This window comes from Tachyglossus aculeatus, chromosome X1, assembly GCF_015852505.1.
Source record: "Tachyglossus aculeatus isolate mTacAcu1 chromosome X1, mTacAcu1.pri, whole genome shotgun sequence".
Taxonomy (NCBI): Eukaryota; Metazoa; Chordata; class Mammalia; order Monotremata; family Tachyglossidae; genus Tachyglossus; species Tachyglossus aculeatus.
In genome coordinates this window covers 75,847,183-75,869,448 of record NC_052101.1, presented here as the reverse complement: position 1 = coordinate 75,869,448, position 22,266 = coordinate 75,847,183, and the positions used below count along the sequence as shown (strand labels likewise).

The window sequence follows — 22,266 nt, the reverse complement described above, 5'->3', positions numbered from 1 at the left end:
GTGAACGAGAGAGCAGAGTCGAGGATGACACCAAGATTGCGGGCTTGTGAGACGGAAAGGATGGTACTGCCGTCTACAGTGATGGGAAAGTCAGGGAGAGGGCAGGGTTTGGGAGGGGAGATAAGGAGTTCAGTCTTGGACATAATGAGTTTTAGATGGCGGACAGATATCCAGATGGAGATGTCTTGAAGGCAGGAGGAGACATGAGCCTGAAGGGAGGGAGAGAGAGCAGGGGCAGAGATGTAGATTTGGGTGTCATCAGTGTAGAGATGATAGTTGAAGCCGTGGGAGCGAATGAGTTCACCAAGGGAGTGAGTGTAGATAGAGAACAGCAGGGGAACAAGAACTGACCCTTGAGGAACCCCTACAGTAAGGGGATGGGAGGGGGAGGAGGAACCCGCAAAAGAGACTGAGAATGAATGGCCGGAGAGATAAGAGGAGAACCAGGAGAGAATGGAGTCTGTGAAGCCAAGACATGGATGAGAGGTCTGCAGAGAGATAAACGGGATCAAGGTACAGTGAGTAGTTTGACATTAGAGGAGCCTGAAGTGTGCAGGCTGCGTTTTAATAGGATAGCAGTAAGGTGAGGTAGGAGGGGACAAGGTGATTGAGTGCTTTAAAGCCAATAGTAAGGAGTTTCTGTTTGATAAGGCGGTGGATGGGAAACCACTGGAGGTTCTCAAGGAGTTGAGAAACATGGTCTGAACGTTTCTGTAAAAAAATAATCTGGGCAGCAGAGTGAAGTATGGACTGGAATGGGGAGAGACAGGAGGCTGGGAGGTCAGCAAGAAGGCTGATGCAGTAATCATGGAGGAATGGGATAAGTGCTTGGATTAACGTGGAAGCAGTTTGAATAGAGAGGAAGGAGGAATGGAGAGGAACATAGTGATGTTGTGAAGGCTGAAATGACAGATTTAGTGATAGATTGAATAGGTGGGTTGAATGAGAGAGATGAGTCAAGGATAAGGCCAAGGTTATGGGCTTGTAAGACAGGAAGGATAGTGGTGCTGTCTAGAGTGACAAGAAAGTCAGGGGGAGGATGGGGGAGGACAGGGTTTGGGTGGGAAAATGAGTTCTGTTTTGGACATGTTAACTTGGAGGTGACGGCAGGACATCCAAGTTGAGATGTCTGGAAGGCAGGAGGAAACACAAGACTAGAGAGTGAGAGAGATCAGGGCTGGAGATGTAGATTTGGGAATCACTCTCATAGAGGTAGTTGAAGTCATCGAAGTGAATGAGTTCTCCAAGGGAATGGGTGAAGATGGAGAACAGAGACGGACCCAGAACTGAGCCTTGAGCAACTCCCACAGTTAGAGGATAGGAGGAAAGGAGGGGCCCGCAAAAGAAACTGAGAATGAGCAGCCAGAGAGATAGGAAGAAGACCAGGCCATGTGAAATCAGGAAAGTTTCCATTTTTTCTTTATGTAGTAAAGACAAAACTATTTAGAGCTATCCCACTTAAGCTTAATAATGACTGTAAGCTCTTTGAGGGCAGGGAATGTGTCTACCAACTCTACTTTGTATTCTCCCAAGTTCAGTGCTCTGCACACAGTATGCACTCAATAAATAGGACTGATTGATGGATTGACTGACTATTCTAATTTTAGTCATATTTTTTTCTGGCTTTTGAAGTTACAAAGTAGAATTAGTCAAATAGGGAATTAGGATTTTTAAATTATTTTCTCTCTCCCTCTTTTTCTCCATTTCATAGTAATAGCAGAATTTACTGAATGCCCCGATTTAGTGCAATGCACTGTACTAGAGGCTTGGGAAGACAGAACAAAGTGATATGTTCCAAACCCCCAAGGAGCTTACACATTTTCCTGTTCATCTCTTTGTAGTCTATGTTGTCTCTCTCTCCTCCCTTTTACTCCTACAATTCCTTTTGATTTTCACTTGCTTCTCTCTTCCAGAAAGGCTGTCACATTTCAACAAACGATGAATTGAACACGGATTTAATATCAGTAATGATCATCCCAGAAATATCCAGACTTGCTGAATATAACACTCTAGACTGAAAGGCACTTAACAGGGCATCAAAATCATTAACAAATTCCAAGTAACAATTTCCTGCCTTCATTTAGAAATTATTAATCTGAACTAAAGTAAATCCAAAAGTAAATTTAACCACCTTAATGCAATTTGTCCTATTCTAGTCTCAGGTTGTATAAAGCACTATCTTTGTAACTGAGTCAACTATTTTACACAGAGAATTCTTTTTTGATAAAGACTATTCAATCGGATGGTTTCTGAAGGTCCCCTAAATTCCTGAGCACATCTTAATAACTCTGGTTGCATATCTTTCCCCTGATGCTTTCATCACTGTTTCCCAAAATACTTACAAAATGAGCATACTACTAAAAAACATAGTAGGGTTTTTTGTAGGGGGGGTTTCCACAAAAAAAGTCCTGGATTGTTAGCTTCCAGGTCCAAGCATAGCTTTTAGATAAAAATGGAAAAGGAAATTGGAGAAAGGATGATGGAATGAGAAAGGCAGAAAAAATAAGAAGAAAATGATTTTTCAATAATGTTATCTCTGAAGATCAAAACTAGGGAGTGCTGAACTGTTGTTTGGGGATAACAGTAGCAGAGCAGCTCTTTACAAAAAAAAATCCATTCTCAACATGCCATTTCCTAGCTTAAGCGTTTGCCCTCCTGCTGTGACTGTTAATGTTTAAGAGCACCTACTATTGTATTCTTCATCCCTTCCCTTTTCTCCTCTCCACCCTATCTCCCCACTTCTTCACAAAACACACATTTCTATTCTTGTCTTCCCAGAATAAGCTCTGGGCAGGTACATTATTTGGGGACCGAAAGTCATCCCCAAAATACAGAGGCTCTTTTCAAAGAGCAATGTCAGTATCAGCTATGGTTCTAGTCCACGGTTTGTTTTTATTTTCACATGCCAGGAGGGAAAAATGACCTTTCTGTTGTGACCAAAATTCACATTTCCTCAGAAGAAAAATCAATCTATCTGTCAGTTAATCAAGGGGATAGTGTGACTCCTTTCTACACAAATAAAGTGAGAACAAAGAAATAGGAAATTACAAAAATTGTAAATACTTGTCTGCCAATTATCTCCTTCTGAACTGTTTCCAAGAAAAAAGAAATCAGGTTAATGTTTTCATCACATAAGAATATTCATTCATTCATTCAATCGTATTTATTGAGCACTTACTGTGTGCAGAGCACTGTACTAAGCGCTTGGGAAGTACAAGTTGGCAACATATAGAGAGCCCCTACCCAACAGTGGGTTCAGTCTAGAAGGGGGAGACAGACAACAAAACATATTAACAAAATAAAATAAATAGAATAAATATGTACAAGTAAAATGAATAGAGTAATAAATATGTACAAACATATACACATATATACAGGTGCTGTGGGGAGGGGAAGGAGGTAAAGCGGGGGGATGGGGAGGGGGAGGAGGGGGAGAGGAAGGAGGGTGCTCAATCTGGGCTTCACTTCCAGAGCCTCAATTTTCCCATCTGTAAATTGAAGATTCAATACCTGTTCTCCTATTGAGACTGCAAATCCCATCTGGGACAGGGACTGTGTCTGACCCGATTATCTTGTATCCACCCCAGCACTTGGTACAGTGTTTGGCTCACAGAAAGCACTCAGCAAATACCATTATTTTTTTGTAATGATCCCCTTGCCATATGGGTGTGCTTATCTGAAGAGCCATGGATGGTGGCAGTAAATTGAGGGGAGAATTTTTAGAGGCCTCTCTAGAGACTTCTAGAAACTTACCCTATCTCAGGAAGGGAAAAAACAAGAATTTCAAGAGACTGAGGACCTTGACAGATGTCAGCCCTTTTACCAGTGACTTTGGGGGTATTTTGGCTGGGGAACTTCCAATCCATTACATGATCACCCTAAAACTAACGGTCCTTCATCCTCAACCTATTCCTGTCCCATTCACTCTTCTACAGAAACACTGGGACTGGATCCCCTGCCATTCTCTCCTGAAAAGTTGTCACCGTCGCCCACTCCCCCAGACTCACTCCCTCCTGACCCAATGCCGCTTTCACACCACCCTCTATCCCTCATCTTCCTTATCTTCTTTCAAAGCCCGAGTCATCTGTCTCTACCCCTACTACAGCTACTGACTGCAGTCACCTACCGCCTGCCTGGTCCTGCCTCTGCTTTTCTGAGCAGCTTCGATGCCTTTCTCTCCTTCCTTCTCTCCTCCTACATGGACCCTCATGAACTTCAAAAATCCACATACATCCACGTCTTAACTCCACTGACCTGCTCCTCCCTACCTCACCACCACACGCTGGATCTCAGTCCAAAAACAAAGGTTCCGCTTCTAACCTCGCCAATTCCAAAATCCCACTCTCCGACCACAACCTTCTAACCTGTAGCCTCTCCTGTGTCCCCCCTCCCCAAAGAACTCTTCTCCCCCTCACAGAGACCTAGGGGCCAGAGACAATCTCCAAGTATGCCAAGCCATCATGCCTCCCTGGACTCCCTACTCAACCCTCCGGCACCCTCAGCACTGCCCTCTCCATTTACCTCAATTCTCTTGCCAACCTGCCCCTCTGCCAATCTTGCACTCCCCCATCCTCCAAGCCTGGGATCACCTACAGTCCCGGCTTCTTTCGCTTCTGCTGCAGAACGCTGTTAGCGGCAATGCAGATGCCAAGGTGGCTATTGCCTCTTCACTCTCACTTGCTACAATTCTGCCCTGTCTTCTGCTCAGCAACATTACATTCTCCTCTCTCTGACTCTCAGGCCTGTCGCTCCCACCAATTACTCTGGATCTTCGACTCCCTCCCAAAGCCCCCAGCGTCTCCACCTCCCCCACCTTTTGTCCCTGAAGACCTCCCCAACTATTTGTTGCTAAAATTGAAGCCAGGCATGAGCTCCCCAGAGGCTCCCCCCACCCCCTCGTCACTTCACCAACTCCCTCCTACCTAGATATCCATTCTTATCCCTCCCCAGCCATCTCTCAAGAGATCTCCCGCCTGCTTTCAGAATATACCCCCCTCTACCTGTGCCTCTGGCCCTATCCCCACTCATCTTCAAATACCATTTGCTCCCACCCTTCTTCCCTCTTCTGGCCTCAAACACACTCAAGCCTCCCTCATACGAAAACAGCCTTCTCTGGAGCCCAGACACCCTCCAACTAATGTCCATTCTACCTGCCGCCGTTCCCATCCAAACTCCTCAAATGGATCAGATACCCCGGCTACCTCCACTACTTCTCCTCCTCCAGTGCTCTTAAGCTAAAAAGGGTGTCTCAATGCCAACATTCTACCTCTGGCCTGGGACGCTCTCCCACCTCAAATTCACCAGATAATTACTCTCTCCCCCCTCCTCCTTCAAAGCCTTATTGAAGGCACATCTCCTCCAAGAGGCCTTCCCAGACTAACTCCCACTTTTCATCTCCCACTCCCTGCAGCATTACCCTGATTTGCTCCCTTTGCTCTTCCTCCCTCCCTGCCCCACAGCACTTATGCATATATCTGTAATTTTATGTATTTATATTGATGTCTGTCCCATCCCGACCCCCCACCCCCCAGACTGTGAGCTCCCCATGGGCAGGGATTGTCACTCCTTATTGCTCTATTGCACTTTCCCCAAGTGCTTAATACAGTGCTCTGCATACAGTAAGCACTTAATAAATACTATTGAATGAATTCATGGATAAAGGTCCATCATTGGTGAACTTCTAGTTGGGAATTTTCTGCGCAGGTTATGTTGATCATCTTCCTTTAGAACCCTATTTGATTCATGGATAACAGTACAAATCAACACAGAAAAGTCAAAATTAAGAACAACATTGGTAAGTGTGGTGCAAATAAACTTTCCTGAATGGCTCATTTAAAAAGATTATATTTTCTTAGAAATGGGCAGCAGGAATTCTAGGTACTTACTACATGCTGCTGTATGCAAAGTGCCTAGACTTGAAAATCAATTACCCTTATGCTGCATCAAGCCCTCAGTGCTGAATTCTATTTTATGACTTTTCAGTACAATAGTTGGTGGCTTTAGTCTTCAATCTCCACTAACTCTAATGGAAATTATACTTTGAAAATCACTTCACCATTTAAAATGTAGCCCTCTGTATGTTGATTACTAAAGCTTCCATTTTTGCATAAAAGCTGTGCATTTATCATTTCACTACAGGTGGCAGTCGTATTCATATTGCTGCTGAAAAGAGAGGGGAAAAAAGAACAAACACATACAAAATGTCAAAAATGAGAAAAGTTTCAAACACTCTCCTTAGCAATAATGTGAAACACTGCAGGAAAAAAAGAAATTACAGGCTGTATCTAGTGTCTGATTCATGTGCTTTCATGCTGTTTAATGTCAGAAAAAAAAACCATCAAGATACAGATTTCTCAATGATACAACTCAGGTCATAGTGTCTCATGCAATTGCTGCTGAGTTACAAATCCAAGCTGAAAAAGAGAACATTTTGTCAAAACCTACCTGATTTTCTTCATGAGAAACCCTCATCTGCTCCTTGAGTACTGACATCCGGGCTGCTTCCTCTTTCCTCAAGACTCTCTCCTTCTTGAGCTCAGGACTCCAGAAAGTCTTGATGCTATTCATAGAAGATCCCAACTTGCTATCCTTAATGTCCAGCTCTTTCCTGAGGAGGTCATTTTCCCTCTGTAGCTCCTTAAGCTGAGCCTGCAGATCTAGCATGGTGCTATCTCTTACCTGCCTCAACATAGAGGGAACCTGATGGTGGTGATGATGCGATGAAGTGGTCAGGCCTCCATGCTGATCGGTGTAAGAAAGCACATCAGTGTGGGAAAGTCCAGCTGAAGCAATATTGGGGCTGCTCCCCATGGCGGTCACTCGGCCCCCGTATACAGCTCGATTTGTAGCCCTTCCAAGCGTCATGGTGCCCTTTGGAAAAGTAGTAGATGCCACCCCCTCATGGTCACTTAGATACATCGGTCCGGACGTTGCATAGGCCGCATTAAGGGACTGGATGTTCTCCATTGATAAAGTCTTACCTGTTCCCCCACCTCCTCCACTGTTTGTTCTTCGGTGGCCCAAACGAGGAGATCTTGGCAAACGCGGGGACCTGGAAGGGCTGCCTTCCAAATTACTGATTGTTCTCGCGCTTCCATACATGATTCTTTAATCGTGAGGTACTACAGAATATAAGATGGGTTATACTAAGGTTTGAGATTTGGTCAATGATTCCACTTGCTAATGCCAGCCAGGATTTTCACTGCGTATTCTTCATAGGCTGCATCAGAAAATGTCTCTGATTAAAAATCTGAAAAAGAAAAAAAATTGGGATTAAAAACTAATTAGTAAGCCAATTGTGATTTACAAACTGTCCAGTGAAATTTTTGAGACACAGTTGAAAAGGAAAGAACACATCTCTCACGTCTCACAAGCCCGCAACCTTGGTGTCATCCTCGACTCCGCTCTCTCATTCACCCCTCACATCCAAGGCGTCACCAAAACCTGCCGGTCTCAGCTCCGCAACATTGCCAAGATCCGCCCTTTCCTCTCCATCCAAACCGCTACCCTGCTCATTCAAGCTCTCATCCTATCCCGTCTGGACTACTGCACCAGCCTTCTCTCTGATCTCCCATCCTCGTGTCTCTCTCCACTTCAATCCATACTTCATGCTGCTGCCCGGATTATCTTTGTCCAGAAACGCTCTGGACATATTACTCCCCTCCTCAAAAACCTCCAATGGCTACCGATCAATCTGCGCATCAGGCAGAAACTCCTCACCCTGGGCTTCAAGGCTCTCCATCACCTCGCCCCCTCCTACCTCACCTCCCTTCTCTCCTTCTACTGCCCAGCCCGCACCCTCCGCTCCTCCACCACTAATCTCCTCACTGTACCTCGCTCTCGCCTGTCCCGCCATCGACCCCCGGCCCACGTCATCCTCCGGGCCTGGAATGCCCTCCCTCTGCCCATCCGCCAAGCTAGCTCTCTTCCTCCCTTCAAGGCCCTGCTGAGAGCTCACCTCCTCCAGGAGGCCTTCCCAGACTGAGCCCCTTCTTTCCTCTCCCCCTCGTCCCCCTCTCCATCCCCCCATCTTACCTCCTTCCCTTCCCCACAGCACCTGTATATATGTATATATGGTTGTACATATTTATTACTCTATTTATTTATTTATTTATTTATTTTACTTGTACATTTCTATCCTACTTATTTTATTTTGTTGGTATGTTTGGTTCTGTTCTCTGTCTCCCCCTTTTAGACTGTGAGCCCACTGTTGGGTAGGGACTGTCTCTATGTGATGCCAATTTGTACTTCCCAAGCGCTTAGTACAGTGCTCTGCACATAGTAAGCGCTCAATAAATACGATTGATTGATTGATTGATTGATTGATCTCTCTTCTCAGAAATGGCCACCCATTTATCTTCACACAAAACAAGAACTCTTAGCAATTGGCTTTAAGGTTTTGCACCAGCTGCCTCCCTTTTTCCAATAGGTTCTCTTCTCTGGCTGCATGCCAGCTAGTACTCTTCACTCCAGCCATGCTTATCTGTTCCTCACTCTTGACACCTGTTGCAGACCGACTGCTCACACCTTTCCCCTATGTGGAACTTCCTCCTCCCTCAATTCCAGCAAACCACATCCCTTTCCATTTTCAAAACCCTCCTAAAAAGTCACCTCCTCCAGATGCATTCCTTGATTCATTCCCACCTTCCTGGTCACATCACCCACCTTATCACTCATGTGTACCAATATTTCTTCATTATTTGGTGATTGAATTGCCTCTTTTTGTTTTTGTCATTTGTATCTGTTTCTTACCCTATACTTCTGTCAAATTTGGTGGTTTATATCTGCTTGCCTCCCTCATTAGATTGTAGGTTTCTGAGGGTAGAGACCATATCGCTTACTCTCCATCTTCCCTCCCAGACTGTTCCCACCCAGACTTTCCCATCACTGTAGACAACACCACCATCCTCCCTATCTCACAAGCCTGTAACCTCGGTATTATCGACTCATCTCTCTCATTTAACCCACATATTCAGTCTGTCACCAAATCCTGCCAGTTAATCCTTCAAATCACCTCTAGAATCTCGCTCCCTCTCCATCCAATCTGCTAGCACACTGATCCAGCACTTTTTATGGTATTTGTTAAGCGCTTACTATGTGCCAGGCACTGTACTAAGCTCTTGGGTGGATACAAGCTAGTCAGGTTGGACACAGTCCGTGTCCCACATGGGGCTCACAGTCTTAATCCCCATTTTACACATGAGGTAACTGAGGCCCAGAGAAGTTAATAGACTTGCCCAAGGTCATCCAGAAGACAAGTGAGAGTGCCAGGATTAGAACCCAGGTCTTTCTGACTCTCAGGCCAGTGTTTTACCATTGATGATAATAACAATAATAGTAATTATGGTATTTGTTATGCCTTACTACGTGCCATGCAGCTTCTCACTTATATCCACTTTGACTACTGCAACATTCATTCATTCATTCATTCAATCGTATTTATTGAGCACTTACTGTGTGCAGAGCACTGTACTAAGTGCTTGGGAAGTACAAGTTGGCAACATATAGAGACGGTCCCTACCCAACAATGGGCTCACAATCTAGAAGGGGGAGACAGAGAACAAAACAAAACATATTAACAAAATAAAATAAATAGAATAAATATGTACAAATAAAATAGAGTAATAAATATGTACAAACATATATACATATATACAGGTGCTGTGGGGAGGGGAAGGAGGTAAGGCGGGGAGGATAGGGAGGGGGAGGAGGGGGAGAGGAAGGAGGGGGCTCAGTCTAGGAAGGAGGGGGCTCAGTCCAGCAACAGACTGTTCACAAATCTCTCTGCTTCCTCTTTCTCACCTCTCTTGTCCATACTTCACTCTGCTGCCCTGTTCATTGTTCTAAAAAAAAAAAACCTCGGTCTATCTCTCCCCACACCTCAAAAACTCAAATGGTTGCTCATCCATCTTCACATCAAACAGAAACATCTCACCATCAGCTTTAAAGCCCAATCAGCTCTCACCCTCCTACCCTTATCTCAATGACATACTATAACAGTCTTCTAGACTGTGAGCCCATTGTGGGCAGGGATCGTCTCTGTTGCTGAATTGTACTTCCCAAGCGCTTAGTACAGTGTTCTGCACACAGTAAGCACTCAATAAATATGATTGAATTAATTAATTAATTAATTAATATAACCCTGCCCACACACTTTGCTCCACTTAATGCCAACCTTGATCTCAACTGTCTCGCCACAAGAAATCGCCCACATCTTCCCTTTGGCCTGGAACATCCTACCCCTTCATATCTAACAGACAACCACTCACCCCACGTTTAAAACCCTCCTAAAATCACATCTTATCCAAGAAGCCTTCCCCAAATAAGCCTTCATTTCCCCTACTCGCTCTGTGTCACCCTTGCACTTGGATTTGTACCCTTTATTCACCCCATCCTCAAACCCACAACACTTATGTACATCTCTGTAATTTATTTTAATGTCTGTCTCCCCATCTAGACTCTGGCTTCCTTGTGGTGCAGGGAGCATGTCTACCAACACTGTTGTAATAATAACGATGATGGTATTTGTTAAGTGCTTACTATGTGTCAAGCACTGTTCTACGTGCTGGGGTAGATAAAACCTAATCAGGTTGGACACAGTTTATGTCCTACATGGGGCTCACAGTCTTAATCCCCATTTTACAGATGAGGCAACTGAGAAACAGAGAAGTTACGTGCCTAAGGTCACACAGCAGAGAAGTGGAAGAGCTAAGATTAGAACCCAGGTCCTTCTGACTTCCAGGCCCATGATCTATCCACTAGGTCATGCTGCTACTCTTCCAAGTGCTTAGTACAGTGCTCTGCACATAGTAAGCACTCAATAAATATGACTGATTGATTGATATCCTTATACTTTGCCATTTCCCCTATCTGTAATTTGTTTTAATATCTGTCTCCCCATCTAGACTCTTAGCTCCTTTTGGGTTGTGTCTACCAACTTTATCGTCTTGTACTCTCCCAAGCATTTAGTAAGGTGCTCTGCACACAGTAAGTGCTCAATAAATACCACTGATTCAGTCAAGCAATCAATGGCATTGATTGACTAGTGTTCACAACCACTTAGAGCTCTATATGCAGTAACTGCTCAGTGAATATCATTATTGTTGATGGTGATGATGATGAAATGGGACAAGGTAAAAAAGTGTGACATCTCCCAACATCCTCCTATGAAGAAAGTTCATACAGTTCTGCAGAGCTAGGTAAACGGATGGGTAGTGGGTAAGAGCATGGGGTAGTGGACAGAGCACAGGTTTGGGAGTCAGAAGAGCATGAGTTCTAATCCCGACTCTATCATTTTGCTGTGTGGCCTTGGGAAAGTCACTTCACTTCGCTGTGCCTCAGTTACCTCATCTGTAAAATGGGGATTAAGGCCGTGATCCCCATGAGGGAAGAGGGACTGTGTCCAACCCAATTTCCTAGTATCCACTGATGGGGGCCCCCCCCATGCACCATGGAAAGGTGGCAGATATTGTTTGAATGTACGCAGTTCTGTTGCCATATTTGGTATGGGCCTTAGACCCTGCAGCCCACTGGCTGGGTCCAGGAACCAAAACAAATAAGGAGATAGACTCCGCCCAGCTCTGCACCAAATCTGGAACAAATCTGCACCAAGCCAGTCCCCACTGTTTTCAAATCTACCAATCACTGTGATCAGCAACACTAGTATATAAGCCCATTGTATCGGGCACTCGGGGCCTTTTCCCTTAAGGAAATGAGCCCGTTGGGTGCGTTACCCCCTATTCGGTCTTTGGGGCCTTTTCCCTTAAGGAAATGAGCCCGCTGGGTGCGTTACCCCCTATTCAGTCTTCGGCCTCACCAATAAAACTTTATTCAAACTTCCAGCAGTCACATGCTGTCTGACTAATTCTTTAGTCACCTGGCGACTTGGTGGCCATCCAGAACAACCACCGCCATCATCCACCCCAGCACTTAGTATAGTGCCTGGCACACTGTAAGTGCTTAACAAATACCGCAATTATTATAATTATTATTTCTGTTCAATGCCTGATCCTCAGCCCTTACACACCTCACAGGAGGGAAAATGTACCTAACCTCTTGGGAAAGGGTGAAGATTGGCAGGAAGTGGATCTGTAATCCTTCATGTTTTTCCTTTTTCTGTTTCATTTCAATTAAGCACTAACTAGATTAAGATCACCACAAGGCAAGATGTAGGTGGGACCATTACACTTTTTGAGGTTCTGCCTCATATCCTTACAGCCCTAAGGCCAAGGTAGTGGGGCAGAATCCCGCAATCACAGCAGCAAAAGTCTCACATCGACCCCACATTGCACCACACCTGAACTCACCTTTAGAGCTGCAAATCATATTGCATCCATACGATGTAGTTCAAACCCACCTAGAAAATCCTAATCCCAGCCCGAAGGAATGGTTTTGGCACAGACAAAAGACCAATAGCAGCAATTACTGCCAGCCCCACCCCTCCACAGCTCAACAGCACAGCTCATTGTTGTCATTGATTAACACTGACACCCAACTCAGGCATAAGTGTTGGGACCAGGAGGCAGAAGCCAATGGCAGATGTCAGACAGAATTTAGTAGTGAAAAGCAGGAAGGGAGAAACTAAACTTCTTTCCCACCCCTATCTCTCTCCATTTTTTCCCATCCCTTTATCTCATTTTCCCTCTCCTCTTTCCCCTTATCTCTCTCCCCTTTCATTCTCTTTTCCCAGTCTCACTTCTCTTTTTTCCTCTCCCTCGCCTCCTCTTCCACTTTCCTCTTCTCGTTTCCTCTCTCCTACTCCATTTCCTTTTTTCCCTTTTCTTCATTTCCCCGTTTCCTCCACTGCTGGTTCCTTTTTATCTTTCTGCCATTTTTGGCTCCATTTTTATCCCACTTTAAGGCACCCTCCCCAAAATTCTGGCCGCTTTATACTAGATCCCTGAAATTGGGAAACTAACAAATAAATCTTAAGACTACTGGGAAAGGAGGCATTTAACAGAGACTATGGATCTCTGGTTTCATTTATATTCCATAATCTTGAGATGCTAGCAACAATCTGGTTTAAATTGCTTCAGAGAGATTTAAATTGAATCCTATAAGCCATAGCCTCATCTTTAGTAATTCCATGGTCTTTTACCCAGAAATACAAAGGGTGAGAATTTTACTTCCAGAAATGAAACTAATTTCATCCTGTGGAAACAATGCATAGAATGGTGTGTGGTATTCCAAAACTGTAATCAGATACTGAATTTACAACATAACCTAATGTGTGTTCTAGTTGACTGTTTGATATGCTAAAGCACATGATTTTTACTTGCTCCTTTGAGTTATTCTTATGACCCTATACGGCTCTGTTTAAATCATCTGACAGTCTTTTTAGGTACTCATTTTAATCCTCTTAGCTTTTTTTGTTGTTGTAGATCCTAATTTGTCTTCCACCTTACATTTATTTTTAATCCGTGAAATGAATTTATAAGAAAGACCAATAATTTGATAGTTATTTTGGCCACACATAAGTAATGTTATTTGGGGAGGGGAACCATTAAAATAGTTATGGTTGATGATATATTTCCATAGATTAAATGAGAAAAGTCTATAAGCCTATCCCCACACTGCAAATGTATTAGGATATCTGGGAACAATGTTTATAACATTAGTATTTTAATTACTGTAGCTTGTAATGGATCTTTGGAAATTTTGCAAAGCACAAATAATATAGTACAACAGAGAATATATTAGGCTATTTAAGATAATTGCTGATAATGAAATGCCCTGAAAATGTAAATTATGACATAATAAACTATATGCAGAAATAGACTGTTTCCATTTTACAAGCAAAGAAGTTAATTATAAAAGGGCTCATTTTAAGACTACCCCATGAATAAAATCCAAATTTCAGCATAAATGTCATATGAGCCTATAGAGATACTTCATCTAATAATATATATGTATGCACAGAGAGAGAAAGCATATGTTTAAAAAGAAAATACATCTATCTTATTCACACCCTCTGAAAAGGGTTCAGGGACTCTTGGAATTCAATCTTATAAAAAGGTCTGATTTTAATGTTGGCTTCAAAGATCTCAAAATATAGTAGTTGAAATGGTTTACTTTAGGAAAAAAAGAACTTATTTGTGTCTCTTCTAAATTAGTGTGAGTTTATTTCATAGATTTCTATCTCGTCTTGTCACCTGTGCTTTGCTGACAAAAATAGTGTAGGTTGCGATCATTTCTATTACCTAACATTTATACATCACAAGACATTATACTTTTATTAGCAGTACCCCTACCATATTGTTTATTTAATCATACATTAATCTTGAGTCATCATCAACATCGTTATCAACAAACATTTATTAAGAGCTTGCCCAGTACATACTTCTGAACGACATGTTTGGGGCATTCATTAAAGAACAGTATCAGATCTAGAACTCTATGAGAGGGGAAAAATGCTTGATTAATAAAGGGTTTATCGACATGAGTATTTCAATAGCCCAACATTTCCATTGTTCTCATCTTGTCACTTTAACTTATTACATCATTTCAGTAGTGAATATTTTAATTATACTTATATCATGCAACAATAGGGAAGATGTTACCAAAATATCAAGGCTAGTAAATACTGTAGATTGGTCCTGGCCTGAAACCCAAGTTAATGAACCTTGAAAAATTAATCTTTCAAAAGAAAAACAAAGCTCAGGCCTGTTTTAAAAGATGGTTTAAAAATTAGCATAGAGTATGAAAAGAAGCAAAGAAAACCTGTGCATACTTCAATATCAGCTGGCTTCAAGAATATGCATCATTGGATCTTCAACCTCATTGGCTGGTATCTACCCCAGCGCTTACTACACCTGGCACCTAGTAAACACTTAACAAATACCATAAAAAAATCACCAAATTTTTAAAACAGCAAAAAATCATAAAGTGCCAAAGGTAATTAAAGAAGGGAAAAATTATAGATATACTTTGGAACAGATTTTACAACATTTAAAGAGGAGCAATCTTGACGGCCAACACTTAAATTTGAAATGATACTAAATTAATTGAAAATAAAGTCAAACAATATGTAAGCCACTAAAAACTGGGGGGGGTTGCTGTTTTAGAAATCAGGGGCACAATTTAAAATGTCTAATTAAAAAGGTAAAGAACAGGAATACTGCAACAGTAAGCAGGGAGGGTAATAATGAATAAATCATTCAAGACAAACTCAATTGCTTTTTAAATAGAATTAAGATGACTCGATAAAAAGAATGCAGTAATTGTAATACCTTGATTTATTTCTATCCCTGTACAGCTTGCTCTGTCTCTTTATCTCACACTGTCTTTTTCTTCCTCCATTTTTCTATCTGTCTCTTTCTTGCTCTTACTTTGTCTTTGGCCTCTCTCTTTTTCTCTCTCTATCTCTTTTTCTCTCTCTTTTGCTGGATCATTCTCCCTGAGTCTCAGGCTCTTTGTCCTGTCTCTTCTTTCCTTCCTGCCTTTTTGGCACCACCCCCATACCACTTCACACTCTAAAAAATATGGTCACTTTAGCAATGGAGAAACATGAATCGGAAAATGTCTACAGTCTGCCTATAAACATCAAAAACAGTCAGTGATATTTATTGAGTGCTTACTGTATGCAGAGCACTGTGCTCAGCAGAGTACGAAACAATAGAGTTGGTAGACATGATCCCTGCCCACAAGGAACTTACAGTCTACAGGGGGAGGCCGACATTAAAATAAATTTCAGATAGGGGAACTATAAATAATTATTTGGTCATAACCTAAGAAAATTCCCGATGAAAGGTGTGACATAGGGAAGGAGATTAAAGCTCTCCTTAGCTTGCATTGTCTTCCTCACAAAGAGGGAAAAACAGGGAGTCAGGAGAGATGAGAACGACAGGGGCTATGACAATTAATAAAAATAATAATAATGGCATTTGTTAAGCGCTTACTATGTTCAAAGCACTGTTCTAAGCGCTGGGAAGGTTACAAGGTGATCAGGTTGTCCCACGGGGGGCTCACAGTCCTAATCCCCATTTTACAGATGAGGTAACTGAGGCACAGAGAAGTTAAGTGACTTGCCCAAAGTCACACAGCTGACAATTGGCGGAGCCGGGATTTGAACCCATGGCCTCTGACTCCAAAGCCCATGCTCTTTCCACTGAGCCATGCTGCTTCTTACTTACTTACTACTTAAATTACAACTCTAGAACTTGGAGTGCCACACCTGATCTACAAACCAGAGGCTCAGATAGCTTTGTGACCAATCTGAAAGCTGGATTCACGGGGTTCAGGGCTTATAGGGCATCTACAGTGTTCCCCAAACCTCTAGATCCCCTGAGACCAATTTGGTATGAAGCCAGGGTCAAGAAGCAAGGCTTAACGGGGGAAGCAACATGACCTAGTGAAAAGAGCAAAGGTCTGGGAGTCAGAGGACTTGAGTTCTAATCCAAGCTCCACCACTTGTCCGCTGTGTGACCTTGGGCAAGTGACTTAACTTCTCTGTGCCTCAGTTCCTTCACCTATAAAATAGGGGTTCAATAACTATTTCCCTCCTTAGAATCTGAGCCCTATGTGGGACAGAGACTGTTTCCAACTGGAACATCTGGAGTCTACCCTAGAACTTAGTATAGTACTTGGCACATAGTAAGCATTTAACAAATACCACAGTTATTATTATCATTGTTATTTTTGTTGTTATCATTATTATTATCATTGTCCTCCAGCTCAACTAACACCCAGGAAGAAGTAACAAATTGCCACAGCTTGGCAAGAAGGAGGTAATTAGTGATTCTTGAGCAAACAGTCTCAATGGACTGAAAAAGGTGAAACCGAGATTGTAGCAGATAAAGGAAGGAGTTGGATGAGAGGAAGAGGCAGTGGACACATAAAACCCTTTTGAGGAGTTTGGACAGGAACGGGAGGGAGATGGAGGGTGCTCAATGGGAGCTAGTGAAAGGATAATAATAATAATAACAATAATAATAATAATAATAGCATTTGTTAAGCACTTACTATGTGCAAAGCACTGTTCTAAGCGCTGGGGTAGATACAAGGTAATCAGGTTGTCCCACATAGGGCTCGCAGGCTTCATCCCCATTTTACAGATGAGGGAACTGAGGCACAGAGAAGTTAAGTGACTTGCCCACAGTCACACAGCTGACAAGTGGCAGAAGCGGAATTAGAACCCATGACCTCTGACTCCCAAGCCTGAGATGTGGAAATGTTTCAGGGTAAAGGGTAAAGAGCCAGAAGAGAGTGAGTGGTTGAAGATAGTGGCCAGGGAGGGAGGAAGAGTAAGTGGGGGTGCTTTCAGCATGAGGCCAGAGGCACAGGTAGAAGGAGTAGATTTTGAAAGCAGATGGGAGATTTTCTTTTGTAAGAAGGATGAGAAAGGAGACAGAGTAGTTGTGGGGATAGAAGGGAGTTGGCAAGATGAGGGAAAAATTTTGGGGTAGTCAAATCAAATAGTGGTATTTATTGAGGACTTACTGTGTGCAGAGAACTGTACTACATGCTTTGGTGAGTACAATAGAGCTGGTAGACATGATCCCTGCCATCAAGGAGCTTACAATCTAGCAGTAAATTTACAATCTATTCACATCAGATGTACACTCTGTCAGCAAAGTAGCTGGAAAGGTCATCAGGAACAAAAGAAGGAGGAGATGACATTACTAGGAGTCTCAGGAAGGAGTTAAAAATCTGGAATGCTGGGTTGATGCAAGACATTTCAAACCACAGCAGCAAGACTCTGGCTCACTTTGGCGCTCCATGTGGAGGAAAGGAACCCCATAGATTCACGGACCGGGCCAGGCCAGAGGTTGAGATCTGCCTGCCGAAAGAGAAGGAGAAGCAGGAGAACAGGTCAGTTTTCCCCCAGTCCTATTTCATACCGGCTCCCAGAACTCCAACCTGAGCCATGCAGACTTGGCAATACCTCGGAGCCAAATCTGCTCCCTTGGCACACATCACTGAGGGGCAATTTTGTCCCTGGGCCACCAGGTCCCCAATCCAGAATGCTTTACTCAGCAACAAAAACAACCACCAAAAATAACTGTCCACTTTGAAACAATTCCACCCAGAACTGATGATCCGGCGCTTCTTTTTTTTTTCCAGCACTCCTTTTGAACCATTCCATTTTACTTCCACCCTTGCTGTGCTCCTGATAATATGTCAACAAGACTGAAATTCCAAAGAAATCCTATCTCTGGTTTAATCTACAGGAAAAGCAGGGCCCACTTCACTAGGAAAATCAGATAGTAAGTATCAGAAATATTAAATTAATTAGTAGGTGAAATTATCTGAATGATTTGAAAATTTAGTTAGCCACTCTCCTGTAAATAGGCTTTAATTATTTTATTTCTTTTGATACCAAGACTGCTGTAGACTTTTACATATAGAAGGGTATTGTTTACTCCAGTATTTTTGGAAAGTGGGAGAGATACACTGTAGAATCATTTTGATCGGGAAATGAATGCTATAACTACAAAGTGACCCATTTAAACTACATGGTTTAATGTCAGAAACATTTAAGCAGGACTTGCTTTAAATGGACCATCCCATTCATACCTTAATACCAACTTCAATGGAGTGGAAAATAGTTCCATATCCAATTTTCAAGAGGTACTCTTTGCCTTATAAAAAGATCATGAGATTATTTTCAAATCATCTGGGAATATCCTAATTCGCAGAGTTTGCAGAAGGGTATATGTTGAATTCAGGGCTGTAATTTTCAGTTGATAAAATTAAGTACATTAATTCCTACACCCTACAACAACTGTGTTTTAATCAAATAGTAGAGCCTTGTTACACACGAAATACGCAAGCAATGTTTAAGGCCAATTGAAAGGTGGATAAAGAGTGGGAATCTTAATAGGCAAAAGTAGGAAGGTTGACATAAAATACGTTTTTGCCCAGAGTTCAAAACAACTGCTTGACCCTTCAAGCAATGGTAGTTATTGAGTGCTTACTAAGTGCAGAGCACTGTACTAAAGGCTTGGGAGAGAACAATAGAACAGAATTAGCAGACATTTTCCCTGCCCATAACAAGCTTACAGTCTACAGGGGGATAAAGAGTTACAGCTCGTACAGAAGTGCTGTGGGGTTGAGAGTGGGGTGAACATCAAATCCCCATAGGTCACAGATCCAAGTGCATAGATGATGCAAAAGGGACAGTGAGCTGGCTCAATCGGGGAAGGCCTCTTGGAAGAGATGTGATCTTAATGCTTTGAAGGTGGGGAAAATGGTGATCAGGCATTTACGGAGGGGGATCCCTCCAGGTTAGGGAGAGGAAGTGGGAAAGGGGTCGGTGGCAAGATAGACGAGATTGGGGCACAGTGAGTAAGCTGGTGCTATAGGAGCTATGTGGGGTGGGCTGGAGTAGATCAGTGAGGTGAGGTAGGATGGGGTGAGCTGATTGAGTGTTTTAAACCTGATGGTAAGGAGTTCCTGTTTGATGCAGAGGTGGATAGGCAGCCATTGAAGGCTCTTGAGGAGTAAGGAGACACAGACTGAATTTTTTTTTTGAAAAATGATCTGTGCAGCAGAATGAATATGGAATGGAGAAGGGAGAGACAAGAGGTCAGGAGGTCACCAAGGAGGCAGATGCAGTAGTCAAGGCAGGATAGGATAAGTGCTTGGATCAATAGGGTAGCAGTTTGGATGGAGAGGAAAGGGTAAATTTTAGCAATGTTGTGAAAGCAGAACATACATGATTTGGTGACATATTGAATATGTGGGTGGAATGAGAGAGACAAGTCGAGGACAACACCAAAGTTACAGTCTTGTGAGATGGGAGGATGGTGGTGCTGTCCATTCATTCATTGATTCATTCAATCGTATTTATTGAGCACTTACTGTGTGCAGAGCACTGTACTAAGCGCTTGGGAAGTACAAGTTGGCAACATATAGAGACAGTCCCTACCCAACAGTGGGCTCACAGTCTAAAAGGGGGAGACAGAGAACAAAACCAAACATACTAACAAAATAAAATAAATAGAATAGATATGTACAAGTAAAATAAATAAATAAATAGAGTAATAAATATGTACAAACATATATACATATATACAGGTGCTGTGGGGAAGGGAAGGAGGTAAGATGGGGGATGGAGAGGGGGACGAGGGGGAGAGGAAGGAAGGGGCTCAGTCTGTGAAGGCCTCTTGGAGGAGGTGAGCTCTCAGTAGGGCCTTGAAGGGAGGAAGAGAGCTAGCTTGGTGGATGTGCAGAGGGAGGGCATTCCAGGCCAGGGGGAAGCAGTGAGAAGCAGTGTGGCTCAGTGGAAAGAGCACGGGCTTTGGAGTCAGAGGTCATGCGTTCAAATACTAGCTCTGCGAATTGTCAGCTGTGTGACTTTGGGCAAGTCACTTCACTTCTCTTGGCCTCAGTTACCTCATCAGTAAAATGGGGATTAAGACTGTGAGCCCCCCATGGGACAACCTGATCACTTTGTAACCTCCCCAGCACTTAGAACAGTGCTTTGCACATAGTAAGTGCTTAATAAATGCCATTATTATTATTATTACAGTGATGGTAAAGTCAGGAGGAGAACAGGGTTTGGATGGGAAGATAAAGAGTTCTGTTTAGGACATATTCAGTTTGAGGTGTCAGTGGGACATCCAGGTAGAGATATCGCGAAGGCAGGAGGAAATGCAAGATTGCAGGTAAGGAGAGATGCTGGGGCTAAAGACATAGATTTGGGAATCACCTGCATAAAGATGGTTGTTGAAACCATGGGTGTGAATGAATTCTCCAAGGGAGGTAGTGTAAATCTAGAATAGAAGGGGACCCAGAACTGAGCCTTGAGGGACTCCCACCATTAGTAGGTGGAAAGCAAAGGAGGAGCCAGAAAAAGAAACTGAGAAGGAGTAATCAGAGAGATAGGAAGAGAACTCAGAGAGAACCCTATTAGGGGTTAAGGCTGAGCTCAGCTTTTCTCTTCCCTCCTTCCAGAGGTCACTAATACACTATGAAACCACCTACCCCAGTTCTAGGGGGTGGGAACAGTTATAGGGACTAACTCTAGCCATAGAAAGACAGAGGACAGAGTCAGGACAAGCCATGTCACACCAGTGAAAACCATTAGATGTAGCTTCCACACTGAGCAATTCACACACACACACACACACACACACACACACACACACACACACACACACACACACACACACCACCCCCCACCACCACCACCTCCCCTGGCCAGATACAGTTAGCAAAGAATGATGTTTTGGGGGGGTTGCTCACTCCCTCCTAACCCCCTACCATTCCTCCCTGCCCACATTCACTACCAACCCCCCATTCCTATTCCACCCTTTTTCACTTTTCTGAAATTAAAAATGCTCCAGGGAAAAGTCTCCATGGTCCAAAACCTAGGACCTACCCTCCTTCCTCCTCCTGCTCCCACAGTACTAGGTTCCCTGCCCTCCCCAACCCTTTCTCCACCCCACTGGTCTGTTTTGTTTCACTCTCTCCTCCCTCCTTTCTCATCCCCACTGCCTCACAGGTTATGGGGACTGAGGCAGCTGCCGCCCAGACAGGAAGGGTGAAGAGGGGAAGGAGAGGTCTGATGCAGTCTGGGACAGCTGTGGGTAGGGGGAAATGGGGTTGGTGGAGGCGGAGATGAGGAGTACAAAGGGGCTCACGAGTCCTAGCTCAAAGAGGAAAGAGGGATGGGAATGCCCTCCTTCCCAGCCTGTCTCCCCTGAATTGCCTCCAGTTTATATTTTTGGGTCCCTCACTCCCCTAAAGTCAGGTTTTTGGGGTTCCCTTGCCCTAGCTGACACCACCCCACAGAACTGGAATTCCTGAGATGCATGAACCTGGTTCTTTCTCCACCATATATCAACATAGCAACTAATCCAGTCCAGGAGGAAAATTATCTCCTCCAGATGCTAATACATATAACTGGGCTTGTTGGTCAGATTTTAAGGTTTAAAATATGGGGATTCAAAAGATATAATCAAAAGGATTATAGTAACATGGAGGACATTGTCTTTTTCCAATGTAATCAATCAATCAATCTTATTTGAGTGCTCACTGAGTGCAGAGCACCATATTAAGCACTTGGGAGAGTACAATATAACAGAGTTGGTAGACATGTTCTCTGCCCACAACGAACTTACAGTTTACAATCTAGAGGATCAATCATTCAGTCAATGGGATTCTCACCGCGAACTTATTGAGGGCAGGGAACGTATCTTCTGACTCTGTACTCTCCCAAGTTCTTAGTACAGTGGTTTGCACACAGCAAGTGTTCAATAAATAACATTGATTGATTGATTACTGAACACTTACCATGTGCAAACCACTGTACGAAGTGTTTGG

At 43.3% G+C, this 22,266-nt stretch overlaps 1 protein-coding gene across 9 annotated transcripts in view; it reads right to left on the bottom strand.

Moving 5' to 3' along the window:
• Positions 1–7,234, bottom strand: part of ERC2 (ELKS/RAB6-interacting/CAST family member 2) — a 1,114,913-nt gene extending 1,107,679 nt beyond the window's left edge. For all 9 annotated transcript variants that reach the window (XM_038740432.1, XM_038740438.1, XM_038740433.1 and 6 more), the window contains exon 1: positions 6,445–7,234. In XM_038740432.1, coding sequence (XP_038596360.1) covers positions 6,445–7,101 — 657 coding nt within the window. In that variant the 5' untranslated portion in view covers positions 7,102–7,234. The remainder of the gene's footprint in view (positions 1–6,444) is intronic.
• Positions 7,235–22,266: the final 15,032 nt, after the last annotated feature.